This window comes from Chlorocebus sabaeus, chromosome 14, assembly GCF_047675955.1.
Source record: "Chlorocebus sabaeus isolate Y175 chromosome 14, mChlSab1.0.hap1, whole genome shotgun sequence".
Lineage (NCBI taxonomy): Eukaryota > Metazoa > Chordata > Mammalia > Primates > Cercopithecidae > Chlorocebus > Chlorocebus sabaeus.
Genome location: NC_132917.1, coordinates 44,732,273 through 44,759,992, shown reverse-complemented (window position 1 = coordinate 44,759,992; position 27,720 = coordinate 44,732,273). Strand labels below are relative to the sequence as shown.

Below are 27,720 nucleotides of genomic sequence, written 5' to 3'. Positions count from 1 at the left end.
ATGTCACTCAAGTTTCTAGAACAATGCCTGATACATAATAGGTGCTTAATAAACAATGCTGAATTGACTCACATAAGCTGCTGAATCTCCTCCAGGCCAATTTGAAGAGCTTCAGAGGCTGCATATCAAACACACTAAAATGTTGCCACGCTCACATTAAGTTTCCTGCTTACAATTTCCTTTCTATAGAATCTTGACACATTTCATTTATGATTGGCTTTGATGTCTCAATCATTAGGCATATTTGGGAAATATGAGATCCTAACTTACAATCTGATTTCAAATATTTTACAAATATTAAATATTTATTTATTTATTAGTGACAGCATTTCGCTCTGTTGCCCAGGCTGTAGTGCAGGGAAGGGATCATGGTTCACTGCACTTGAAACTCCTGGGCTCAAGCAATCCTCCCACTTCTGCCTTCCGAGTAGCTGGGACAACAGGCAAACACAACTGCGCCCAGCTAATTTTTATCTTTATTTTTTGTAAAGATGCAGGGTCTCCCTATGTTGCCCAGGCAGGTCTGAAACTCCTGGCTTCAAGCAATCCTCCGACCTTGGCCTCCAAAAGCACTGAGATTACAGGGGTAAGCCACCACATCCAGCACAAATATTAAATTAACAAACTTTGGTTATGCCAATAAAATGTGTATCAATGGGATTTTTATAGTTGTCATTTCATATTTGAACCCATAATGTATTTTCAAGATCTGAAATATTGTCATAGGCCCCGCGACTCTGGTGCCTACAGGAAAAAGTCTGATGATGTCAGTGGTGGAGTTGAAGAGTGGACAAAACCCACCTGCTAAGAGGACAGCCTTAAAACCTGGTTCCAGAGATGTCCTCAGTCTTGAACGACCTTCTGATTTTTAAACATTCACTCTCCAGTCTCCATGAGGCATGGCTGGGCAGCTTTCCTCAGGTTCCTGGAGGCCCAGCCTTATGATCAAGACTCTTCTTGCGTTCATGTCCATACGCATGCATCCTGTGAAACTTGCTTTCTGGGAAACCATGTGACTCTGTATTCTGAGAAGTCAAAAGAACCCCACCCACCCTCTCTCCAATCTCTAGGTCCTGTTTTCTTTGTCATTTCTGCACATGTGGTTGCTAGATGGATCCTAGTCTCCCTCATTACCTTCTTACCTGGGATCTTTTCAGTCACGAGTGTCTACAGTGGGCAGAGCATACAAGAAGAAGGGCTCTTGTACATAGCTGGTATAAGCCTCTGCAGAGTCACAGTTTAAAGAACCTTTGTTCAGTCTCCTGACTGTAAATAGCTGGGCATGCAAACAACATTAGCCTGTCTCATGAAGCCAGGACATGGCCTGCCCCCACCTTCACTGTATGTTGTCACTCCCTGTCCATGCTGCCTGCACTCACACTGAGTCCCAGGAATGTTGGTGGCCCATTAGTCCCCCATCTGTGTGGTGGCCTTTGGGTTTGCGCTCTGAACTTGCACCTTCACACCTTCAGTTTCGGGGTAACCTGTACTTGCTCTGCAGCTGTCTTGGCCCTCTTAGGGATCCCTCCGGTTTCTGGCTCCTGTTAACAACAACAACAACAACAACAAAAACTCTTTATTCAACACCTCCAGATTCACCAGGCTGTGGACAGACATGTCTCAGCAACCTTGCCGGCACAACATTCCTGCACCAGGATGTTCCTTCCCTCAGACCTCTAGGGAGTCTCATCCTGCCTTCTGTCTGCTCTTTTTCCCCACCCCTAGCCCTTGACATTGGGGCTACACATGGCATGTGGCATAAAAGGAACATGAGCCTGGGAGGTGTTGGTGTTACAGATTTAGTTTCCAATTCTGAATGTGCCACTCTCTATCTCAGTGACCTCAAGTATGTCATTTAGTGCATTATTTAACCTCTGTGACCCTCAGGTTTCCATTAGTCAAATGGGTTTTATAATAATATTTATATCTCAGAAGCTCTTTAAGAATTCACGTCAAGTACCTTGGATAGCGCCCGGTGCAGGGTAAGTACTCACTTAACCTTAGGCTTCCTCTGACTTTGCCTTTCTGCCCTCTAACATCTGTAAGTGCTGTTTTTGAGGGAGGGGGTCTTGCCTTCAGTCTTAATTCATGCCGTCTTCCAACTCGGGCTCACATATGTCAGCATAGGCAATGTGCTGCTTCTCCGTGTCTTCTGTCTTTCGCCAGGCCTTCTTAGAGTTCTGCCTAGTTCCTTAGTGCGATAATGTGCACCAGGGTGGGGGTTGACCTCCGCTATACCAGGGCTCTCTGTGACCCTGTCTGTGCTTGCTTCACAATTCTTCTGAAGTGCCCCCTTTGCTCTCCCCCCACTAGACACGCATTCTGTGGTCAAGAGAAAGAGAGGTGAGAGGCTGGGTCTTTTCATACAGTTTTTGACATTAATCCTGAGTCTTTCAGAAATGGCGAATTTAAAAAGCACTCCGCCTTGATAGGAATGAACACACCACATTTTTCTATTGATGTACTGGGTCTGCATTCATACATCATCTAGGCAGCCCCCTAGATTTCTGCAGAGCCCATCACTTTGCTGGCTCCCCACCACCCTCACTGAGGCACAAATGCTTGCAAAGAATGTTAGTCTCCAGGAGTGTCAGCAATGGCTCTGGCCTCTGAGTCGTCGGATGTCAGATTTCTTTTCGGAGATGATTATTTGTGATGTCATTTATCCCGTGTATGTGGCTCAAATTTTACAATATATGTTACAATATATCCCTCTGTCCTCTGTCCTGACTACCAAGGCCAACTGAAGAAGATGGGCCCATCTCTGAAGACTGGAAGCTGCTCCTCCAGCTGGCTTGGGATATAGGTGGCCTTGTCTGCAAACAGAGAGAGGGATGAAATCAGTGGGTTCTTAGGCTTTTGCAGACCTTGATCTCCTGTGACAGACAAGAGCCTCTCTGCTGCTGCTACAGTTGTCACAGTGGAAACCTCTTCCCCAAAAGGCAAGTTGTCACCAGCCTGGCTGCCCACATGGGGGCCTGGGTGACGAATGTCTTGCAATTATTCTTCAGTTGATGCCAGAAACAAAAAGTATATATCCCACACTCTAGGATTTGAGACCAGCTCCCAGGACCCCTCTTAGCACGGTGAGTCTTGGGGAATGCAGGCTCTGGGCTCATCTCTTACCACATGCCCTTCCCCCACCCCACCCCTATTTCCCTGCAGATGAACCAAATTAAACTGCACAGCCTCAAAGGGAGAGGTTGCCAAAAGACAGTCTGAGGGGAAATGGGAAGAAGCAATCCCCCATTCTGCTTTAGGGCGGGGGACAAAAGGGTTCCTTCTTCCTTGAATACTGTTAATCACAGGCCTTTTGGGGGCCCTGCTGGAGGAGATATCCCATGGGCTGTCCTCTAAATCACATGAGATGACTCGTCTCCACCCACATCAGCCACCCTGCTTTCCACACTGTGGAAATTTCTCTGTTCTTCTCTGACAATTGAATGCCAAAATTTTTGAGGTTCTTTCCTGCCAATAAATTCTGTTTTGTTCCAGGGGAAATAGGAGTCTACCATAAATGCTTTATTTGTATACAGTATTTATAGTGTTCTTCCACCTAAGTATGATCAGTGTTTTCCTTTTCACATCCAGCCAGCCATCCTGGGTCTTCTTGCAGGATGGACAGTCCGGAGGCACTGAAACAGGTGCAAGAGATAGAGAGGATGTCCCCTGGCACTAAGACAGATGGCATTTGACCCCACTGTTCTCTGTCAGTCGATGGGGAAGGCACATTTTAACAAGAGCGGGGATCCCTCTCAGGTTCTTTGAGGTGCCGCCACTCCTGCTCTACCGGCAAACCTAACACCTATTCAATATCATGCCCGTAAGGTATGAACACTGGGGACTAATCGAGAAGAGCAGTGAAGGGGAAACTGAGGCAAGGGCCAAGGCCAGGCCGGTGGGTATTGCTGCTTCCAAGGCAGCTGGGGAGGAGAGATCCCATTTCCTGAGCTAAGCTTGTTCCATTTCAGTTTGAACAGATGGAAATATAGTTCAATGTTTCAACATCATTTGCCTTTCTCGTGCTAAAATATTGATAAGTGCTGCCCGGGCTGATGCCCCCGCAGTTCCGAGCAGTAACTGGAGCATGATGTGTACTGAAGTGAGACATGGCAAAGCCTTTAACGAGTGTTTAAAATTCCTGGAATAATGCTCAACACTGGCTCGGCTCGTTCGGCTCCTGAAAACTGCCCCCCCTCCGGGTCGCCCTCTAATCGGCAGGAGGAGTGCGAGCACAGCCCGGCCCCCCTGCTGGTGGCAATTAGTGCGGCAGCTGCTCGTCTTCAGGACGGGAAACAATGCAGGGGGTGCCTGCATCTGCCCAGGCGGCTGAGCCAGGCAGGGAGGCTGGCGCACCGGGGAGGCGAGGACACAGGGAGCTGGCTCCTCCACCTGCAGGGGGCTGTCATACGGAACTCAGACCCCAGGGAGAGGGAACACTGGGTGGGGCCCTCCAGAAAGGCAGATGAGGGAAGGGCAAGAAAAGAGGGAAGAACACCGGGCACAGTGGCTCACGCCTGTAATCCCAAGACTTTAGGAGGCCGCCATGGGTGGATCACCTGAGGTCAGGAGTTCGAGACCAGCCTGACCAGCCAACATGGTGAAACTCTGTCTCTACTAAAAAAAAAAAAAAAAAAAAAATTAGCTGGGCATGGTGGTGTGTGCCTGTAATCCCAGCTACTCTGGAGGTTGAAGCAGGAGAATTGCTCAAACCCAGGAGGCAGAGGTTGCAGTGAGTCAAGATCATGTCACTGCACTCCAGCCTGGGCGACAGAGTGAGACTCCATCTCAAAAAAAAGAAAGACAGAAGAGAAAATGGAGAAAAAGGGAAAAGAGGAAGATGAAGAGGGTAGGGACTCAAGAAGGAAGGGGAGAGGAGGAAGAGAGGAAGTAGCCAGGAACAGCAAATCCCCTGGGAAGAGCTTGCCAAGCCCCGAAAAGAGAATCCAATGTGTGGCTGTAGAAAGGGAAAAAGAACCCTCAGGAGGGCCTCAGCCAGTCCTAAGACACCTCTTTGCAAGTTGCAGCCATGACAAAGGCCCCCAGACCCAGAGCTGAGAGGAAACCTACAGTGTGGACCTGGGATGTCACTTCAAAGGTTTAGAACAATCCAGGCTTCCCAGGCAAGGCTCTCCCAGGATCACAGTATCCCCCGTGTGGCGATCAGGTGGTCTAATTGTAGAATGTTAAATTTCTCACATACTTTAAGGTGCTGGGTTTTTGGTTCACAATTTTTGAAAACTCTTGGCTGGGTGTGGTGGCTCATGCCTGTAATTCCAGCACTTTGAGAGGCTGAAGTGGGTGGATTACTTGAGGCCAGGAGTTCAGACCAGCCTGGCCAACACGGTGAAACCCCATCTCTACTAAAAATACAAAAATTAGCCGGGCATGGTGGCGGGCACCTGTAGCCCCAGCTACTTGTGAGGCTGAGGCAGGAGGATCACTTTAACCTAGGAAGTGGAGGTTGCAGTGAGCTGAGATCATGCCACTGCACTCCAGCCCGGGTGACAGAAAGAGAATCCAACAACAACAAAAAAAAAACCTCTTTATAGATCTTTGTGAGATTGTTCAGAATAATGTTTTCCAGGAGGCCTACTTGAATCAACAAGGTGATGTCAGCTCTTTTCAACAGTGACATGGTTAAGAGAGAAAGCAAGACTGTGAGAGAAAGCAAGGCTGTGCCCCAGAAAGCTTTGGGGTATCCCCATTGGAAGGAATTCCAGGCTGGTGAGTGTATGGGACTTAAGTCAGTAGAACTCAGAGCCACTAACTGAAAGTATAAGCATTATTATTATACATGATCATAGATTGATTAATATTTACAACAGGAAAGAAAAAATAGGGCCGGGCGCGGTGGCTCACGCCTGTAATCCCAGCACTTTGGGAGGCCGAGGCGGGCGGATCATGAGGTCAGGAGATCAAGACCATCCTGGCTAACATGGTGAAACCCCGTCTCTACTAAAAATACAAAAAATTAGCCGGGCGTGGTGGTGCGTGCCTGTAGTCCCAGCTACTCGGAGGCTGAGGCAGGGGAATGGCGTGAACCCAGGAGGCGGAGCTTGCAGTGAGCTGAGATGGTGCCACTGCACTCCAGCCTAGGCGACAAAGCGAGGCTCCGTCTCAAAAAAAAAAAAAAGAAAAGAAAAAATAAGAAATCTACAACGGGTTGGAAAGCAAGGCCCAATGAACTCATTACTTATGCTCTTACCTCTGCCTTCCACAAAATAAAACTCAATGAAGCAATGTAAATATAACAATCCTATTTTCTGAGACCAAAAAAAAGGGGGGACATGTGATCTGACACACAGGAGGATATTTATGGAAGCAAACAAGGTGCAGTATAAAATGGAAGGAGTCAGGCCAGGAAGGTCTAGGATGTGAATACAGAGAGGCTGGGGCAGACCATGGGCCTCCAGAGGCCCACCTAGGGCCGCTCTGATTGGACAAATCTGCATAGAGGAGGAACTGTCTGGGGCCAGGAAGTGCTATGGGGTCTGGGCGTCTGGGGAAGCTGGCAGCAGCCTCATCTTGTCCTTCATCTGCAAGTCAGGCCAGCTGGGTGGGGAATGCCTGGCCCAGTGGCACAATGATACTTCTATCTATACACATTAGTTCCAGGCATCTTTCCTCACCCCTATGATGTTTTAGCAGCTGGCCCCTGTCCAGCCACCCTAACAAGGCCAGCCCATCACCCAAACCATTTCTACGTGGGCTGTTTCTGGAACCAGCACAGTCCCTCTGGGCTGAGGCCTTGGCAATGGGTCTGTCCCTCTGGGAAGGGGGCTCTGTCTGTGATTATTCTCCAAGTTCTTCTTCAGCATCTGTCCATTGAGTGACTGGGGCATCTGGTTTCCATGACCAGAGGTGGGGGTGGGAAGGAGGGTCTGTGGTTGTGGCCAAGGCGGAGACCCCCCCCCCAGAGGCTGGCCATCTTCTCAAGAGTTTATCTGCAAGAGTTGAAGAGCCCTACCTTCAGGCAGCCAGCCTAAGCACTGCGGCCGGGGCTGGCGGGGAGGTCAGCACCTGTGAGAAGACAGACGTGATAGGGAGTCCTGGGGTGGCCAGAGTGAAAGGAGTAGTAGCCAAGCACAAGGGCCAGACACCAGGGGCAGTCCACATCTCTAAACTTGGTGAAATGTTTCCAGCCCCACATCCAATCTGGTTATCACAACCAGTGCCAACTGTTATTACCACGAATTCAGAGAGGAGCAAGACCAGAGCTCAGATTGCTGGAATAACAGGACCAAGGTTACAAGGCCTGAGTTTTCCCCCAATGCACAGTGTTACCTTGAAGAATTTCGAACCCAGAGACGCCCCGGTTCCTACAAATCACCTGGGATCTTGTTAAAATGCATTTTTCTTTTTCTTTTTCTGAGATGGAGTCATCACACAGGCTGGAGTGCAGTGGTGCAATCTTGGCTCACTGCAGCCTCTGCTTCCCAAATTCAAGCAAATCTCCTGCCTCAGCCTCCCAAGTAGCTGGGACTAGAGGCCAGCACCACCACGCCTGTTAATTTTTGTATTTTTAGTAGAGACGAGGTTTCACCATATTGGCCAGGCTGGTCTCAAACTCTAAAATGCATTTCTAATGAGTCCCCAAGAGATACCAGAGCTTCCAGGACCCCTCCCTCACCCTTGCACTGAAGAACAAGGCCCTCAGGCAGTATTTTCCCATCCTACCTGTTAATAAGAATCACCTCCAGCACCTGGGGATTCCAACGCAATAAGGACTCAGAACTGTGACCGTTTGACGAGAGCCTCAGGTGCCCCTCATGTTCAGATAAGTTTGGGAAACACTGCCCCAGACGTGTGGGAGAGATGTGGCCCCCACTGGGAAGCTTTAGCAGGGCCCCAGGGATGGAGACCTTTTTCACGGGCATCCCGGGTCTCCCAGGGGCCCTTCGCTCCCGCAGGAGAATACCTGCCTTGGCCCTGAGGGTGCTTCAGTGTTCAGCCTTGGCAGGCTTCTTTCCCTCTCTCTGCCTCCACCTTCTCATCTGCATTATGGGAAGCAACATCCAAAGGCCAGGACAGATGGAAGGGGCCACCCAGAGAAAGGGGGCATTTGGAGAAGGGGTCTGCTGGAGCTGCTAGGGACAAGGCAGTGTCCATCCTGTGAGCAGGAGGGAGATGGATAAAAAGACAAGGCAGCAGGAAGGGGGAAGTAGGGGAAGCCAGAGTCGTGCTAGATGTAAAAAAGCGAAGATACCATACATTGCCCCTACCCCTTGGCATTAGAAAAAATGCAACCAAACAACCAAGGAGGAGACTAACGGGCAGGGATGAAAGGGGGACTCCAAGGTGGTCTGCAGAGCCCATCACTGTGGTCTTCTGTGCCACAGAGCAGCAGAGAATCAATGTCTGGGAGGCTTGGTGTGGGACTGGCAACCAGAGAGAATGGCCAGGAATCCTGAAATGAAACGAAGGCAAGGAGAAGGAGCTCATCTACCATGTGGCCAGATAGGAGGAGCCCATGGGCAGGAGAAAGACCCCTGGCTTCCCACTCCCTAGCTCCACCCCCATCCCAGCCACCATCACCCCACTCCACAGCTGCCACCACCAGGCCTGCTTCCTCTCTAGAGGCAGTTGTTGAGCATGTGTCTATGTGGAGAACACGGGAAGGTCAACTTGATCACATCAGTTATTCCTTTTTTTTTTTTTTTTTTTTTAGATGGAGTCTCACTCTGTTGCCCCAAGCTATAGTGTAGTAGCCCGATCTTGGCTCACTGCAACCTCTGCCTCCCAGGTTCAAGCAATTCTCCTGCCTCAGCCTCCTAAGTAGCTGGGATTACAGGTGCCGGCCACTACACATAGCTAATGTTTTGTATTTTTATTGGAGATGGGGTTTCACCGTGCTGGCCAGGCTGGTCTCAAATTCCTGACCTCAAGTGATCCACCCACCTCAGCCTCCCAAAGTGCTGGGATTACATGCATGAGCCATCGTGCCTGGCCTGTTTTTTAATTAAATGCTAGTTCCCTCCACAAAGTTTCCACTCAGAAAAACACCTGCTGCTTCCACAGAGAAATCTTCTAGGCAACTGTCACAACTCTCTTTTCTTTCTACTCAGGGTAGGCCTGTGTTTGCAAGTCAGGCAACTGACTACATCAAGTACCAAGAGAGGGCATGAGCCACCACACCCGGCCCAGTTGTTCCTCTTTACACTGAGATAAATAGACAAGAAGACTCGTGTTCAAATGCTTGATGTTTAAAATCAAAAAGAAGCAGGGAGAGATGGAAGGGTTACTCTAAAGTTTGTCAAAATATGATGAGTACAGATAGCACCAGGGAATAACTTTCAGTACTAGGGTACAAATTGACCCCAGGTGAGAATGTTCTGTCTCAATTCCAAGTGCTTCATGGTGACATCATCACCAAGGCCGCCGTTCTTCCTCTGCAGCATGCAGTGTTCCTCCAGGGCACTGCCTGTTATTCTCCTGCCCTTGCCTGAGTGGTACTCCCCCCTTGTAAGTTCCCTGACTGCTTCCCTTTCAGCTGACCCTAGAGAGTCCTCCTGTTGCTCCAGGCAACAGACAGTCTGCTCAGGTTCTCTCCCATCCCCTCCTTTTAGGTGATTTCCATGGCTCTGGGTTCTGCATGCCCCATCAGGGTCATCTGTAGATTTCTGTAGGCATATTCTGTGGAAGGCTGGTAATGCCTGTTTTTGTTTTTGTTGTTGTTGTTGTTGTTGTTGTTTTGTTTGTTTGTTTTCTTTTCTTTTTGAGATGGAGTCTCACTCTGTCACCTAGGCTGGCATGCAGTGGCATGATCTCAGCTCACTGTAACCTCCGCCTCCTGGATTCAAGTGATTCTCCTGCCTCAACTTCCCAAGTAGCTGGGACTACAGGCACATGCCACCACATCCGGCTAACTTTTTTGTATTTTTAGGAGAGACAGGCTTTCACCGTATTAGCCAGCATGGTCTGCATCTCCTGACCTCGTGATCCACCCACCTCGGCCTCCCAAAGTGCTGGGATTACAGACATGAGCCACTGCGCCCAGCACTGCCTGGTTTTTAAGCCTATGGTGCTTATTCATTCACTCACCCATCCATTCAACAGAGTCTGGCTTTGTGTTAGGTACTGTGGGCAATACAAAGGTGCATTTAACACAGTCCCATCCCCAGTCTAACAGGAGAAATAACCCATGCACCGCAATCACAGTAAAGCCAGGCAGAATGTGGTCTGGGGCTCTCTGGTGGCCAGGATAGCTCCATGAGGGCATCATTTTCTGCACTGTAACTTCCCCCACCACCTGAGGTGCATCCTTCCTCCCGCTACCTGAAAACTCCCAGCTCCCTCTGGCCCATCTGCAGGGTCCCTGTTTCCTCTACTTCTGGACAGGTCATGATGATGCTGGTATCTCTGAGTCACTCTTCCCAGTTCAGCTTACTGTCCCCACCCTGTCTCTAAGCTGTTCTCCAGTGACTCAAGAGCCCAGATGTTCCTGAGGCATGCAGTTCCAAACTCTCATCACTGCAGGTTTTTAGTGTTACAATACTTTAAATAAACATGGAAAACAATACAGCCGACCAGGCGCGGTGGCTCATGCCTGTAATCCCAGCATTTTAGGAGGGCAAGGCAGGCAGATCACTTGAGGTCACGAGTTCAAGACCAGCCTGGCCAACATGGTGAAACCCTGTTTCTGCTAAAAATACAAAAATAAGCTGGGCGTGGTGACGTGCACCTGTAGTCCCAGCTATTCAGGAGGCTGAGGCAGGAGAATCGCTTGAACCCAGGAGGCGGAGGTTGCAGTGAGCCAAGATGGCACCACTGCACTCCAGCCTGGGCGATGGAAGGAGACTCCATCTCAAAAACAACAACAACAATACAGCCAAAGTTCTCACAAAGAGACAAGGCGGGAGTGTTGACACAGAAGGAAGAGCTGAACAGCTGCAGACGGAGGTGAGCCCCACTGGGAAGGGAGCAGCCTTCCCTGGAGGGACAAGGGAATATGTCACCATTCTGTTAGTCTGTGATGGAACTTTGGGAAAGGAGCACCACAGGGTTAGCCTAGATTATCCCACAGAGCTCAGGGCCCCCAGCCACTCCCTTCCAAAGGACCCACATTCTCCCCTCCAACACACACTACCAGGGCTCCAGTTCTCCACTGTCCTGGAAGGTGGAAAAGAGGAAAGCTTGGACTAGAACTCCTTACCCTACTGCGGGGGACTTCAGGGGGAGCAGGAGGGCTAGCAAGGATCCTACAACCTCGCAGGCCCTCAATTCCCTCAACTATAAAAATGAGGATGGAAATACTGATCTCCCAGGATGCTGCAAGGATGAAAAAAAAAAAAAAAAAAAAAAAAAAAAAAAGCTGGTGTAAGAACCTAGGGCACTGCTGGATGCCTAGGAAGCATTCAATCATACATGTTCACTTTCTTCCTCCTTCGCAGCTGTCTCTCTCATGTAAAGTTTTCGCATTTTAGGCACTTACCTGTGGCTTTCTGATAGAGATGGATTTTCCCCCAGGGCTTCCAGGGGATAGAGGGAGCATCTGGCTGCCCCTACCTGACTGATCTGGAGAGGGTGGAGTTAGATGTTCCCTGGGTTTGGAGAAAGGGAGAATTCTAGCATCAAGGGGAGAGTCTGACTCTGGGAGAGAATGGCCATGAAAAAATGCCTGGAGCCAGGATCTTATCTACCTTCTCCAGCTTGTGTAGAAATCTAAGGGCTGGGCACAGTGGCTCATGTCTGTAATCCCAGCACTTTGGGAGGCCAAGGTAGGAGGACTGTTTGAGCCCCGGAGTTTGAGACCAGCTTGAGCAACATAGTGAATCCCCGTCTCTAAAATAATACAAAAATCAGCTGGGCGTGGTGGTGTGCACCTTTTGTCTCAGCTACTCAGGAGGTTGAGGTGGGAGGACTGCTTGAGCCCTGGAGGGTGAGGCTACAGTGAGCTGTGATTATACAACTGCACTACAGCCTGGGTGACAGAGTGAGGCCCTGTCTCAAAAGAAAAAAAGAAATTTAAGACCCTAGGCCCTGAGGCCCTCCAGGATGCCAGCAGCTTTGCTGGGCTGGCCCTGTGACCCTGTCCCACAGCCAACTTGACCTACTCTTTCTGCAAACTACCGATCATGGTTTATCTCATTACATTGTTTAAATTCCCACTCTCTCCTGACTTCCTCTCCCACCACGAACCTCTTTATCAAAAGACAATCCAGGCTCAATCCCAAAGGACCACAATCCCTTTCCAAAAACTTTGAGAAATTCATAGTTTTGGAGATTTTAGAAAGGTAAATATAATGGTCCGTATATTCTGTATTACATGATACCACCCAAGTGGGTCCAGAGCAGTACCTGTAATCCAACACATCAGCATTTCTGCAGTGAAACATCTGATATCTATGCCAAGCAGGATAAATAAAGACTATAAATAGCTTCATGCTGTTTAGGTCAGGTTTGCTGCCAAATAGTTTTGGCAGCAAATATACCAAACAAACAAAAAACCCCAAAGCTTTTAGAATGATTGCATCTGTAGAGAAGAGAGTAAGGGTTAGTATTTATGCTGCCTAAGAGAGAAGCAGGCAAGCAAAACTGTAGCTGAGAAAAGGAAAAGAGCCTGTGATGGCTCCTCTTGCCCCCTCCCCACCACCACCACCTTCCTCTTTCCAGACTGCCTGGCATTGGAACCCAGCCTCCCTTAGGCACCATGGTGGACTTTATAGAGCGATCGGCCCCCTAACTAGCTGTGTACTTAAGGACAGAGACTTAGCCAGAGTCTTGGTTTCCTTGTTTATTTAAATGGGAAAAGAAGCAATTCCAAATATTCCTTTCACGGCTGCCACTTGATACTCTTATCAATACATTCGCCCAAGCTGGCTGGCTATGCTGTCCAGAGCAAAGCAATGTCTTCACCATCAGACTGTGGAGCACCCCAGGAAACAGCTGTCCCTCTCAGCACCCCATGCTCTTTTGTAACCCAAGTGTCTTTGGACACACACTTCCCAGTCCCTTGACTGTCCTTCCCTCCTCACTAGCCTGGAAAACTCATGCTTATCCATCAAGATCTGTTTCAAAGGCCCTCCTCGGGCTCCCACTTTGTCCATACTTCCATATGGCAGCTTCAATGATAATTTGGGTATTGTGTTTCTCTGCTTGCACTAAACTATAATCGCAGGGGCAGGGTCTAGGCTGCCATTGGCTGTCTCCAAGGTGTGGCAGCGTCAGGCACATGGAAGGCCTTCAGCAGACGGTTGTGGAGAGGAGAGGGCGCTAGCGTGGCATGGCTTCCCACGGACAGCCTATCACGGTGGAAGACAGCCCCATACGCCCTCTGTAGGAGATCTGGAGGCATCTATCCGCAAGACAGGAAGTTAATAGTGCAGAAGAAGGGAAATATTAGCATGAGACCTGTTGCAAGTCCAGGTGGACAGCTATGGGATCAAGTAGTAACGCAAGAGAAAGGAGCTAGAAAGGTGACCCTAAATCCCACAGGCCAGGATGGAGGGTCCTACCCACGCAAAATGGTGGACTTTGGCATAAGACAGGGCGCAGTCCATCGCAGACCTCAAGAGGAGAAGGAGGCTATCCTGGTGGAAGAAGTGTTGTGAAAACCCGAGCAGAAAAGGACAGCGCGGCAGGGCAAGGCCCCCCAAACCACCCGCGTACATGGCAAACGCCCGCGGCGCGGAGGGTTCGCATGCTACGCACCACCGCCGCGAGGTGGCAGCAAAAACCCGCCAATGATCCCAGAGCGCGCTGCCTTCCGCCTCCAACCTGCAGTGCTTTGCGCCTGGGTGCGCACAGCCAGCGCCGAGGGGCGTCCGGCCGCGGAACCGCTGGGTCCAAGGCTGAGCACTGCGCCCAGGCTTCGGGGTCCTCGGAGGCCGAAGAGGGGACTTCCCTGGGTCTCTGGCTCTTGAAAGCTCCCCAACCGGCGTCTGGCAACTTCTTGAGGGCATCATGGTATCTAGCTACCCGACCTGCAGCCTTCCTCTGCTCTCCCATCCCCGGGGGAAGTGATCCATTCTCCTGCCTCCCCGCTGGCCCGGCATGCGGGGTCGCATCCTGGACTCTTGCTGGCGCAGAGCCCTTGTCTGTCTCAATCCTTCCTCACATACCTCCTTCTGCTCCTACCCACCGCTCCCGCCAGCACCCGAGAACGGGTCTGGAAGCTGAGGCTTCCTTCCCTGTCCTGCTCCCGAGTACCTGCCACACACGCTCCCACACACTCGGAGACAGTTGCGGGCGTGGAATCACCCAAAGGCCACGCACGCAGACACGCACTGGTGGTCGCACCTACACCCCAAGCTCGCGACGAGCGGATGTGAAAGGCAGCCCAGGGGTGCAATTGAAATGGAAGGATCGCAGGACTAGGGGCCGAGCAACTTGAGTTTGACTTTGACTCATTCCATTTCTCTGGGTCTCTAAACCCTCGCATGTCCAATAACAAGATCGCCAAGCTGCCTGGGAGCCGTCGCCTCCTCTGCGTGGAAGCGCCGCGGCAGCCCGTAAAAGCCTCCCTGAATGTCGCAATAGTGCAAATGGAACATTCCCGCTCTGGGTTGGCTTCATCCCTGGAGCCCGAGGCAAAGAGGTCGCGCGAAAACGATGTGCAGGAGGCTGCGCGCATTGAAGTTTCGCAGAGCCTGCAGCGGCGCTCGGACGAATACTCAGGGTTTCGGAGGCGCGTGCGTCCTGGGTCCCTTGCACCACCTCTGACCCTCGGTACCCTTCTCAAGGGCCACGCTGCCACTCACCCAGTACGCTGCTCTCCTCGGGTCACCCCCGTTACTCCTGGAGGACTTGCAGCCTGGGACTCAAGCTTTCACCGTCCTCCCGCACCCCAGTGCCAGCTGTTATTGTGCAGTAGAACAAAGGCCGAAATGGGTGGGTATGGGAGGAGACCTGGCCCTACAGGACTCCCATTCTGGTAGGGAATGGGTTTTGGAACAAAGTGCATGGGTTTTATTGGTTCGCGGCGTCCACCGACAGACCCCTCTAAGGAGCACGTGTGAGCATGTGAGTTGTGAGCGCACGTGAAGCTGGAGGTCACGATGCTTCTGGAGGAATTGAGGTCAGAGAGTGGAATCTAGGGCCAAGTCACAGATCCTTGAAAAGGGGACAAACACTGAAATCAGGTCATCGGAGGGCAGCCTGTAGGTCTGCAACTGGTCATCAAGTCCTCACCATTTCTCCTTGGAAATGCCTTTAACACATTCTGGTGCCTTAGCTCAGTCCTGCCTATTGGAATAGTTTCCTAAGGGCCTTCCTGTCTACAGCCTCACTGCTCCCAGCTAAAGTCCTTCAGCAGGACGCTGGATATTCCCATTTAAGCTTTCATACAGTTTTTTGTTTGTTTGTTTGTCTGTTTTGAGACAGAGTCTCCCTCTGTCTCCAGTCTGGAGTGCAGTGGAGCAATCTCAGCTCACTGTAACCCCTGCCTCCTGGGTTCAAGTGCTTCTTGTGCCTCAACCTCCCAAATAGCTGCGATTACAGGCATGCGCCACCAGCCCCAGCTAATTTTTGTATTTTTAGTAGAGACAGGGTTTCACCATGTTGGCCAGGATGGGCTCGATCTCCTGACCTCGTGATCCTCCCGCCTCGGCCTCCCAAAGTCCTGGGATTACAGGCGTGAGCCACCGCACCCAACCACTTTCATACAGTTTTGTTTGACTCCCCAGTACCCTTGGGATCAAGGCCACACAACTTGCCTGATCTTGTAATTAATCCCTACTCCCTCTTCCCTTAGAATCAATTAGCAACCTCTCAAAAACTCATAGGCCGCATACTAGGGTACTCTGGGGGCGGGGGGAGCCACACTGCACTGCTCCCCACTGGACCTGACTCCTCCATGCTCCTCCATGCCTTCCCGCCTGCCATTCCTGCCTAGAATCTCCTCCACTCAATCCCATTCATCCTTCTGGGTCAGTGCCATCTACTCAGAGAAGCCCTCTCTATCCCTACCGCCAAAGTTGTAGTAATTAATTGCGAAATTGCCACGCCACCGGGAAACACTGTGTGCAACTCCACGGGGTTGGTTTGTTTTTAAGTGGTGACCTCAACTGTCCCTCCCACTGGCTCATGAGAAACTTGAGGACAGGGCTAAATTGTGCTTGTCCCTCTCCTCTCCATTCTTCGAGAACTTAGTTGATATTTCTGCATCACGCCCACAAGCACTGGACAAGCCCCCAGGCTCATCTGTAGGTAGACGCGTCATCCGTACAAGGTAAACATTTCTCTTGCAATGCATGAGAATCTGCACAACAATCTCACTGCACACTCAACAACGTTCACATGTATCCACACACTTCACATCCTCGATTCCCAGCCCACTGGGAAGCACTGGTGGTTTAAGCGGAGGCCTGTCCGCTGTGGGAGGGGAGGCCCCTGAAATCCCCGCTCTTTCTCCGGCTTGGTAGGGGCACCTGCATGTAGCTGCTTGCTGAGCGCTTCTCTTGGGTCTGGTCCTCCTAGGCAGCGCGAAGGAGGCGCGTTCCCGCAAAGTCCTAGTGCTGGTGGTGGGAGCGATGGCGCGCCCAGAAGGGCAGAGTCTAGGGCCGCCGGCTCCCCACCCTATCCCACTCCCTTCTCCCGCTTTTGCCTCATCTTGCGCGCCCAGAGGGGCATCTCAGAAAAGTATTTCCCCGGCTATCGGGAGCGCACGGCGAGGAAGACAAAGAGGGTCATCGAGTGTGCAGGTGTAGCCGGGTGGAGGTGAAGGTTGGCTGTGTGACAGTGGCCAAATTATGGCCTTCTCTGAACTTCCGTTTCACCTCCCGATATAAGCGGAGCCGCTTCAGCTCAGACACACAGGGGAAAGGCAGCGGTGGCCGGGGCTGAGTTCCGTGCGCCCGCACATGTACACGTGTCCGTCGGTCCTCTGTCCTTCCTCCCAGTCCAGCTTGGCGGGGCGGCGCCAGTGTGTCCTGGGCGAGGTAGGGGCAGGCAGCTGCACCTGTCCAGGGCTGCAGAGGGAGAGGCGCACACGCTGGGAATTAGCAGCGAGTCCAGTCGTTAAGGGGCCTTGCTAAGAAATTTTGTTGAAAGGTCGCAAATTAATTATGATGGTAAGTATCGCAAAATCCAACAAACTAAAGCCAGTGCGGGCCTGTAAGGGCTCCAGGCCGCCCCCAGCCACAGGCCGGGCCATTGCCTGAGGCAGCCCAGCCCCGGGGGACCAGGTTCGGAGAAAGACAGCGCGGCGGGAGGACCAGGGCATCAGGCTGGGAGAGGCCGGAGCTTCGGCCACAGCGCCTCCCAGCGGCTTGAAAGAAGAAAGACGGAGTCCGAGCCCGAGAGGTGGGGACAAAGGCCCAGGGAGAGAGCGCCGCGAAGGCCGGAGGGCGGAGCGGGGACCAAGGGGCGCGCGCCGCACCGGGCCGCGTCCACAGATCCTGGACCCCTGCCCCGGGGACTGCGTCCCCACGCCCCACCGCGCCCCCTTTCGCATCTGAACCCTGCGTCGGTCCCTCAGACCTCCTGTTTCGGTTCCTGGGCCCCGCACACTCTTCCTGCATTCACCTTCAGGGATCCGAGAAGTCCCCAGGGAACTCGCCCCTCTTGCCAAGCCTCATCTTTTCAAAAAGAGAGAGAGAGAGAGAGAGAGAGAGAGAGAGAGAGAGAGAGAACAGCCAGTGCTTGACTGGTCTGTAGCCCCTTCAGCCATACAGCCATTTCCATCCTCAGGCAGAGAGGGGCTCCACCCTGACTGAGCCCGCCGTGAGCAGCCTGGCGGGGTTGGAGTGTAGGCAGAGCCTGGCACATGCGTGTGTGTGTGACTTGCTTGTGCCCTCCTTTCTTGCCAGCACATTCTGTAAAGTCCTCGACGTCTTGACGGGTTAGACTCCTGCAGGTTAAAGTCCTTTTCTTTTCCAGAAAGAGTGTGTGTAGAAACCAGTTAGAGTCGTGGGTTCATTTGTAAAAAGTCGGGAGTTGTTGCTAGGAGTGGAGATGTGCTTCTGTCCCTTACTGCATCCCTGTGCAGAAGGGGGTGGTTGCCTGTGCCCACTGTAGAAGGCAGAGGTGTGTGCGCGCGCGCGCAGAGCGGTGACTATGTGTGTCTTATGAATGGAATTGTATTGGGGGCATCTCTAAGCGTGTGTAGTGTGAGGGGAGAAGCTGCCGCTGAGTCCAGGGAAGGGAGGCATGGGAAGGTGAGTGCTTTCTTGAGTGGGCCTCTTCTGTGCAGAGGAAGCTGCATGACCTCCCCAGCCCACAAGGGGAATGGGTGCTCTTGAGCCCCAAGCTGCTGTGCACCCCCAGTATTCGGCTAACTTCCCAAGTCCAGCCAGCCACAAGTCAATGTGCTCCCCTAGGCACTTTCTTGGAGAAGGAATTGCTCTCCTGCTGCAGTGGCACCCTCTCCCCAACCAGTCTTGACCCGCCCTCACCGAAGCCTGGGAAGCTGTTCCCCATCTTCCCTCAGACCCTTCCGGCTCCCGCCCCTTCCCTGTTCTCTCCTCTCCTCACTTTTTGTTTCAACTCTCCTCTCCTTTCTCTCTGCTTTTCCTTTTTGCCTTTATCCCCACTCTATAATTTATCTCCCTCTTCCTCACTCTCCCTTCTTGCTCTGCAAAACAGCGTATCATGGGCATTTAGGGGTGGATTGTAACACAGAGGCCTCTGTTTACCTGCTCGCTCCCAACAGCAGGCATGCTTCTGTCAAGATGCTTATCTAGTTCCCTACCTATCTTTGGGGACCTAGCCTTGTGTGTGTGTGTGTGTGTGTGTGTGTGCGCGCGCGCGCGCGCGCACACACACACACACGTGTAACGAATGGGTGGTCTCTGAGTCCCTAGAGTCAAACTCTGTAGTTTGGAGGTTGGCATGCCTCTGGGTGACATATCTCATGTCTTTGGGTTGGCTCACAGGTATGTGTGTGTGCCCGAAGCTTTCCTCTGTCTGTCCTCTGTGTGTTTGTGGTGGTGACTGTGTAGTGGCTGTGTTCTCTGACTGGATTTATTGTTCATTTGCTCCCTTTCTTGTGTGTAAACTTTTGGTGAGCCCCAGCACACTGTGTATGTACAACAGGCTGTGCACTAAATGTCTATTGGTGCTAATGCCATTTTATGCAGATGTGTATTTCTATTGTGTGAATCTGGGTAGCTCTGTAGGAGGGTGTGATTGTGAGCCTGGGCATTTTGTGCGTGCGTCTTGCAGATTTGGAGTGCGTGCATCCTGGAGAGTGTGCCTGCAGGAGAGGCAGATGAAGGATTCTTGTGTTTGTATCTGAGGACCGGTGTAGAATCCATAAGGGGGAAATCAGAAAGGCAGGCCTTACGTTGTGTAGGGAAGCAGGTCTGTGGGTGCTGGGAAACTGCTCTGAGGGCAGGTAGGCGCCTGAAGGAACGGACTCGGCTGCGTTTATGATGGCACCGCTGGGGGGTGAGGTGTGATATAACATGGAAGGCATGTTTATGTAGATGAGATGAATTGCACTTACGTGTGTGTGTGTGTAGCCTCTGTCAGCCTGGCTGTGCCTGCCCCCTCCCGCCGAGCCCCGCCCGGCACAGTGGAGCTCAATCAGCCGCTGCATGAATACACTCGAATGGAAAGTTGTGCTCAGCTGACCGGAGAAATCGGAGCCGGACTAGTACTGCTCCCCTCCTCCATGGCTCCCTCTCGCCTGCCCCCGCCCTCCCTCGGGCCAGACGGCCACCGGGGCCCGCACACTGGGGCCAGGGAGCTTCGGCTCAGCTGGGGCCGGAAAGGGCCGGAGCTGTGGGAAGCCGTGGGCGCTTCAGCGCGCCTACCGGGAGGTCGAGCGTCCCGGTGGGCCGGGCATCTCAGCCCCAGCGCTGGAGGGACGGAGAGGACAAGGGAAGGGCCCGGGAAAGCCCGAGGCACAGCCGGTGCTCCAGGTGACGGCCACACAAAGGCTTAGGCGGGACTGACAGGGCCACAGAGGCAGAGGAAGAAGAGAGGGAGAAGAGACTGCTCCAAGAGGCCGAGTGCATCCAGTGCGCCACAGGCCTGGGACTGGGCTTCGAGCTCCGGGGGCCCGGGTGATGCGCTGGGTCGAGAATGTACCAGGCTGTCCCATTCTCCTTGCAGAAGAACCTGAGGGCCACTCCACCATCACAGCCCCCTCGGCAAGCCCAGGCACGGGCCTTCCCACTGCCTCACTGAACCATCTCCACGCCCAAAGTCTCAGGCACCCCCCAGGCTGGCCCTCCGTCTTCAACCCCATTCCCAGCCGGGACTGGCCAGACTCATGTGCCTCCAGCCCCACTATTGATCGGCATCTCCGCCCCGCGCCGTGGCAGCTTCCGGGTCATTTCATTTTAATCAGTTGTGTGTCTCGCCGGGGATAATCAACTGCACTGGCACTGGGCAGTCGATTCCGCAGGATTCAAGGAGGGCAAGAAGAGAGGCCAGGTGGGGGCTCAGGGCCAGGGCTGGGGGCAGGGACGGAAGAGAGCTGGGTGGGGGGACAGTGAGCAAGCCAGAAGGGGTAGATGGGCCTCGTCCCTCAGGCAGGCACTTCTAGGGGTCAAGGATTTTGATACAGATTTGCCCAGTTTCACACCCCATTCTGCCTGTTCAGGTTTCCAATGCAAATCCTGGATTGTCATTATTTTTCTTTGAGAAAACAGCCAAGTTAGCTATTATTCCTCAAGCCTCTCGAAACTTAGGGTAGGTGACTCAGGTACACAGGAGGCTTCAGCACGCAGGGAGGCTCCGAGCCAGAGCACTCCGCTGGGATGCCAGGCAGAAGTGTGCTGCGTGCAGGGTAGTGGGTGAGGACTCACTGGAAGGCCAGAAGCAGAGAAGCCAGCCTACTGGCTGCTGCATGGCCCAGACATAGGGGACAGATGGTTAGCACTTAGGCCTGCATATTGGGCCTGACCCAGGCTCACAAGACCTACGAGAGAGCACACACCAATGCACACATTCTCCTGGCCGAGGCACAACCTGCGACATTCCCAGGAGGTGGGGGCTGTGCACAGTGACTGAGATGGCTTTTCTGCAGGTGGAACTTCAGCCTGGCCTTGCCCTCAAGCTCTGTCTGAGTGGCCTGTAGGGTGTTGACCGCTTTGGCCAGGGCTTTGAGGGACCCAGAAAGAGACTAGGCCAGCAGCTGGTAAAAGGCAAGATCTGGCCAGAAAGGGGCCTCTATTCTCTCACTCCGATGTTTAAAGGAGCAGAGGCCAAATCAACCATAATATCCCCAGTAAATCAAACAGAATAAAGGATGGACTGGGATAGCCAAAGAGCCCAATCCCCCTCTGCCCTCCAGCTGATGAATACCCATTGAGATCCCTTGTGTCTTAAAGGGACAGGAAGGCCTGTTAGAGGTGGGCAGCCTGGCAGTCATATCTAGGGAGAGTCTAGAACAAGGGAACCCACATATGTCTACACTAGAACCAAGACCCACAAGACACATGCCCAAGTACCCTGTAGGTGTATTGGAGCCCCCCAATATGCACTCCTTGCAGAAATAAGGACAGGGAAACTGCCTAAGCCATACACCAATACCTATGTTATGCAATATACATGAAAACATACTGGACACACACCAATGCACTGTACACACATTTATACCAAACATCACACACACATATCCTTTTGTATGCAGACCTTGACTGAGTGTTGAAAGCCCAGCATCCAGAATTGCACACATATACACACCCACAACACACACACGTCTTTCCTGCAGGGAACCTATATGCAAGGTCAGAAAGTACAAAGCATAGAGTATTAGTATTCGTGCAGACCTGGATGGAAACACAGGAGATGAGAGAGTGATACATGATAGATAGCAGGATAGACAGACAACAGGCTGCTGACACGCAGTAAGGCCCAGGCCCTCCAAACTAAAGGCTGCTGTGGAGTCTGATGGACAGTTTCCTGCAATGCAGGAGTGGGCACTGGATGCCCCAATCTGCTTTCTCTGCACTGTGTGTTGAGATAGGAAATCATCTTAACTTCCATGTTTGTCTCCTGTCCCTTAGACAAAGAGGCACCTGCTCCCTGATGTCCTCTATCTAGGCAGGCCCTTCCAGGAGTCACCCTCCAGCAGTGCCACTTCTTGCCTTTCATCCGTCAGTTCTGGTCAGTTGGCTGAGCAGGATCCATCCAGACTCTCCCCACTGAGGCAGGAACTTCTTTGGGCTTCTAGGCCCAAGCTCTGTGTGAAGTATGTGACTGATTATCTAAAAGCAAAGGTGGGTGACAGAGCTCCTCATCCCAGAACAGAGGCTCAAGTTGGGTAGAATCCACACAGTCCTTTTCCCAAATTCCTACCACCTGGGTCAATATTGCCTGAAATGTGGCAGGACAAGGAACATTTTCCTGAGCAGTGAACACACACAGAGATTCTGACACCATGTGCCAGGCCACAGAACTTGGGAGCTCTGAAGGTCAGCTGGATGCTCTGGTTCTAAGTAGGGGCCCGCTCAGGAACCTTCCCTGTCTGGCAAATGCACGCCCCGGACATGCAAGGTCCCACTGGAACACTCAGGGCACCTCTGGGCCAGACAGCCTCTCTGCCCAGCCTGGCCCTCCTAACCCCCCTGGTGCTGCTGGGGATGGGGACAAAAGGAAATCGGAAGTCAAAATTAGTTTGGAAATGGATGCAAAATTCCAGGCACGTTTCCCCCCTAATCCTCCATGCTTTGGAAATTGGCCTTTCAAGTAAAGGCAAGTTTTCTGAAATTACCTCTTTTGCTCCTCCTTGGGTGCAGGCCACCCTGGCCCAGAGCAGCAGAGGCACGGCCAGCCAAGCCATCCCAGGGAATTGTGGGGGCCCTGCCCAGGGCTTGGAGGCCTGGGGCCAGTGGGAACATGGTTAGTAAGAGGTGGTGATTTTTTGGTTTTCATTTTAAAATGTAAACCAACTCTGAAATGTCTTAGGGGCTCAAGAGGTTCCAGCTGAACCCCAAAGATGGAAGGAAATTTCAGGGAGACAGAGAGTCGCAAGGCAAATCACACTGTCACACAGACACACACTCAAGAGGTAAGGAGGGGAGTCCATCCTGATTCCAGGCCCTAAACTCTCAAGAGGCCTCTTCCCTCACTCCTCCTGCCTTCCCCACTCAGGCCACTGTCCCCCGCCCCCACCCCACCCCCAAAAAAGATGACAAAACCTGTCAGCTCTACTCGGGATGGATGCTGGGGTTTGGCGACCTTGTATGTTTCTTCTTTTAAAAAACAAAGCAACAACAACTGAAAGACGCCCAGCACACCCCCAAAGACCCACAGGGTCTTGGCAGGCTACAATTCCGGCTGAATGCATACTGCAGTGAAGTGAGTCTGGCGTCTCACTCTGAAGAAGCTGGCGGTAGCCTCCCGCTCCCAACCCTCGAACCCTCTTTGCTTTTTTGCTCAGGATCCAGCTTTGGCTCCTTTCCGGAGGGTCTGTTCTGATCTTCCCAATGCCCTCAGGGGAAGAAAAAAAAGAAAAAAAAAAAAAAGCTGAGATCCAGCCTTGAAATTCTGCCCCAGCTCAGGTGAGCAGCAGTGGAAGTGAAGGCCGAGCACCCCGCGGCTACGGGCCAGGGGCGGACAAAAACACCAGTCTCTGGGAGTGATAAGAAAATGGAGAATACTGTATTTGCTTTAGAAAGTTTTTACATATAGATAAACACGCAGTTTAAGATAACAGTAAAAGCGCCCTACAGGGAGTGAGAGATACCTCTGAAGCTGCTAAGAAATACTGGAAATAGCTTTTGCATAAGAATACTACAATCTCACTCTCCGCTTTCGCTAGCGATGGGGTCCCTCTTCCTAACCCAGGCCACCATGCCTCTTCTTGACTGCCAAGACGACACCAGGAGCACTGAGTGGGAGGAGAATCCCAAAAAGAAAAGAGACAGGTGAGCAGGGAGGAAGACAGAGAGAGGGACAAGAGAGAAAGAGAAAGGGAGAGGAGAAAAAAGCAATATCATATACAGGCAATTTCTACACATATATTACAAACTGGGAAAATGACCGATCATTAAGATATACATAATTCATATAAAATTTTGAAATAAAAATAAAAATCTGTTACAGTCATAACTATTCTTTTTCCACATTTATAACCAGTACCCACACAGGCAGTGACAGAGTGGAGAGAAAAAGGTGCTTACGAAGAAAATGATTGTCTGCTGAACAAAAAACAGAAGATTGCATTTTGTTTGACCAATACTTGGACTTAAAAACAGAGAGAGGAAGAGAAAGAAAGAGAGTGAGAGAAAAAAAGAGAGAGAGAGCAACAAAAGGCGAGAAACATTTGCTATTTCCCTCTCCAGGAGTTCTTCCCCCCCCCCCTTTTTTTTTTTTTTAACAAATTCGGAACGGAGATGGCGATTTTTTTTTTCTTTTTGTCTGTTTTGCTTTTGTCCTCTTGTCCTCGTGGTGGTGATTGGTTTTTGTATAGTCGACTCTTTAAATCATTTTTAACTAGAGAGAATATTTTCCCAGATACAAATAAATCGTCATGCAGGTGGGGTGCCGGGTCCATGGGAACCGAAAGGAGAAGCCGTGCTTGTCCTAGAAAGTATACAATTGTCACCTCTTTTATGTTGTCTGCCCGCAACATCAGCGTTTGACTGTCTGTTGGCGTCGGGGTCCTTTGGGGTGGCCGTAGTGGTAGATGGTGGTTGGGGGTTGTTGATAGTTTGTGGTTAATTTGTTATTTTCTTGTTTTTTATATATTTTTGACTGGGGTGGGAGTGTGTGTGGACTTGTATGTGTGTATGGTTGGGTATCCTGATTTCGGTTTGTTCTGGGGATGGAGGAGGAGAAGGAAGAGGAGGAAGAGGAGGAGGGCTAGGAGGAGGAGGAGGGGAAGGAGTGGGGGAGGAGGGGAAGGAGGGGGAGGAGGGTGGCCTTGGCTATCATACATCACATTCCGAGTCGCTGGAGGTTACCGAGAGGATGGAGGTGCCGGTGTCCGCGCGCTCCGTCAGGCTGGACACGCTGGTGGTCGGGCTGGCCGCCGTGGACGGCGACTCTGCCGAGCCGTGCGTGGGGCAGCCGGGCTCGGCCAGCGAGCGCATGCCGCTCGGTCCAATGGCCTGGTGCTGGAGCCTGCGGGAGAAAGAGAGCCGCGCCCGCCCTGACACAGAGGCCCGCCACCCGGCTCCCCCGCGCCACCGCTCCCGACTCTGCTTTCGGGAGCGTCCCAAGTCTTCTCAGATAGAGGTTGGCCTCGGAGGAGAGGCAGAACCCGAGCCCGGCCGTCTGGGGAGGCCTGGGTGCAAGCGGCAAAATACTGCAAGCCCTGGAGCAGCAGAAGTCGGAGGAGAGCCAGGCGCTTCTTCCCTCCGCAGTCCCTGGGGCTCTTCAGACTGAGCCGGCTACCCTGCGACCGGTCGAGTTCCCTCAGTAACCCCGTCCCTGATCCCTCAAACACACACCCGGAGCTGCGGGTTCCTCACCGGCCGGCCCGTCTCCGGGTAGAACCGCATACTTTGCTCTCTGGATCCCAGCGCAGAGCGCAGGACCGAGGGTTGAGAAAATAGGAAAGCTGGCGGTGGAAAAGTGGGGAAAGAGCAGGGAGACAGAAAAGGGGCAAAAGAGAAGGCAAGAGAGGAGCACAGAGCAGTCTCCAGCTGCCCCTTTCCTCCACCGGGAACCTTCTGCCTGGACCTGGTGTCTGAAATTCTCTCCACAAGGAGGCCTTGGCTTGACCCTGGGCGCTCCCCTCATCAGACGAAAAGGAGCTCAACAGCAGGGGTGAGAGGGCCATGGGCTCAGGTCCCGGCCGCCTAAACTCAAAACACACCTCCAGAAACTCACACCCACCCCCCACCCACAGGCAGCTGTCAGCAGCTGGGGGGTCCTGCTCCCTGAGGTACACCAGGCCCTGGGCCTTCCTGGCTGGATAGAGACACAGGCTCCACATCAGGGCTTTCACCCAAGTTCCTCTCTTCCTTCTCCCTTCTCCCCCCACTCCTTTCCCCTATCCACTTCTTTCCCTCTGGTTCTTTTTCTCCTTCCCCCAGGCCCAACAACTCCTGTGATGTTGGTCAAGCCCTATACAATTTTGTGACTTTGTGGCCAACTTGCCAGCAACGAGGCTGCTCCTGCCCGCTTCCCAACTTAGAGGACCAAAGGCATTCTCCGTGGCTGGGGCAGGAGGGTGAGTACATGCACACGCCCGTGCACACACACATGCACACGCACACACACTAGGCCTCTCCGCTCCCAGCCCGGCTCTCCTGCTCCCAGTTAGGCAAAGTGCAGTGTTGCGGGAAACAGGCCCGCTGTGCAGTGGCCTCCGGCCTTTTCCCCTTGTGATAGGGACCCAGGTTAATCTTCCTCTCTCTGACGCTCCTGGCTTTCTCTCGGGGTTTTGCAATGCACAGAAATAAGAACCAGATGGCAAGGAGTGCTTTCCTTCCCTCCCTGTCTCCAGGCTCCAGAGGATTGCCGAGCTGGCGACAGGGCTGAGGAGGCAGGCACGGGTGCAGCGCAGGGCTAAGGCTCCCAGGGGCCGGGATCAGGGGCTGCGGGCACTCGGGTCGCAAGCACACACTCTCCACCCTGACGAAAGCCCCTCTTGGTCAAAGCAATCAATACACCCACAGCCCGCCCGCCCCCTCTTCCGCGCGCCCAGGACAAGCGGAAACTTTCTCCAACTGGCCAGGAGTCACGGCTTCCCTGACGCTCAGCGGCCGCTCCGCTAGCCCCTTCTCAACCCCTCTCCCCTTCCCAGGCCTTTGAGGCTGTAGCCAGGCCGCGGACCCCGCCACTAACCTGTTCTTGGCCGCCGCGGCGCGGTCGCGCTGCCGCCGGTTCTTAAACCAGTTGCCTACTTGTGTGGGAGTGAGGCCGGTGGCCTGCGCCAGTTCGCGTTTCTTGCTGGGGTTGGGGTAGGGGTCCTGCAGGTACCACTCCCGCAGCAGGCTCCGAGTCCGCTCCTTGAAGCAATGCGTCTTCTGCTCGCCGTCCCAGATGGTGCGTGGCAGCGGGAACTTCTTGCGCACGCGGTACTTGTCCACCGGGCCGAGTGGGCGGCCGCGCAGCTTCTCGGCCTCCTGGTAGTGCGCTTCGAGCCACATGGCCTGCAGCTTGCCGTGAGACTCCTTGGTGAACTTGTGGTTCTCGAGGATGTGGTAGAGGTCTCGGAAGTTGCCCGTGTGGAAGGCGACCACGGCGCGCGCGCGCAGGATCGACTCGTGTTTGTTGATGGCCTCGCACGCCCCGGGGGCCACGGGCAGCGACCAGAGGAAGCGGCCCAGCCGCTCGATGTCGCCCGTCTCCTCCAGCGTCTCACAGACGCTGGCCACCTGCTCCGGCGAGAAGTTGAGGGTGGGCAGCTGGAACATGGACAACTCTTCCGGGGGGGCCCTGGAGCCGCCGCCGCCGCCGCCTGCTCCGCCAGCACCGCCGCCTCCCGCACCGTTCCCTCCGCCGCTGCCGCCTCCCGCGCCGCCGCCGCCTCCCGCACCGTTCCCGCCGCCGCTACTCGCCAGAAGTATGGAGCGGTGGTGAGAATCGGCGAAGTTTGGCAACAAGAAGTGGGAGGAATAGAGGTCTAGGGGGGAGCGGAATACCATGGACTGACCTGAGAGGAGAGGAGAAAATTCAGGGAGAGGAAGAGAGAGGGGAGGAAGAGGAGGAGAGGGGCGATGAGGACCAGGAGGAGGGAGAGGAGAGGGGGGAGGAGGAGAAGGAAAGGAGGGGGGAGCAGGAGGAGGAGGAGGGGGAGGAGGAAGGGCGTAAAGGACACCCACACCCCACACACATCCACACACACACACACCCGCGCAGCCACATAGAGAGGGAGGAAGGAGAGCGGCCCGGTGCGCGCGCGCAGAGAGAGAACCCGAGACGGAGAGAGAG

At 53.0% G+C, this 27,720-nt stretch overlaps 1 protein-coding gene across 3 annotated transcripts; it reads right to left on the bottom strand.

Moving 5' to 3' along the window:
* Positions 1 to 649: 649 nt before the first annotated feature.
* SIX3 (SIX homeobox 3) lies at positions 650 to 27,696 on the bottom strand. Of its 3 annotated transcripts, none has more exons than XM_038006883.2 (3): positions 26,632 to 27,696; positions 24,801 to 24,960; positions 650 to 2,816 (listed from the first exon to the last, which is right to left on the bottom strand). In XM_038006883.2, the coding sequence occupies exons 1-3, from the start codon at positions 27,432 to 27,434 to the stop codon at positions 2,700 to 2,702; spliced, it is 1,080 nt and encodes a 359-aa protein (XP_037862811.1). In that variant the 5' UTR covers positions 27,435 to 27,696; the 3' UTR covers positions 650 to 2,699. The 3 variants fall into 3 exon arrangements, with proteins under 3 accessions (XP_037862811.1, XP_037862812.1, XP_007968956.2); XM_038006884.2 differs by lacking the exon at positions 650 to 2,816 and adding an exon at positions 23,475 to 24,420 and having other exon boundaries at positions 26,632 to 27,693; XM_007970765.3 differs by lacking the exon at positions 650 to 2,816 and having other exon boundaries at positions 23,475 to 24,960; positions 26,632 to 27,691.
* Positions 27,697 to 27,720: the final 24 nt, after the last annotated feature.

Excerpts from the sequence above, each read along its gene's own strand:
- SIX3 (XM_038006883.2), bottom strand. The coding sequence starts at position 27,434 with ATGGTATTCCGCTCCCCCCTAGACCTCTATTCCTCCCACTTCTTGTTG. Across the intron at positions 24,961-26,631 it reads GCCGCGGCGGCCAAGAACAG|GCTCCAGCACCAGGCCATTG; the intron begins GTTAGTGGCGGG and ends TTTCTCCCGCAG. Across the intron at positions 2,817-24,800 it reads CCGGCACCTCCATCCTCTCG|ACAAGGCCACCTATATCCCA; the intron begins GTAACCTCCAGC and ends CTCTGTTTGCAG.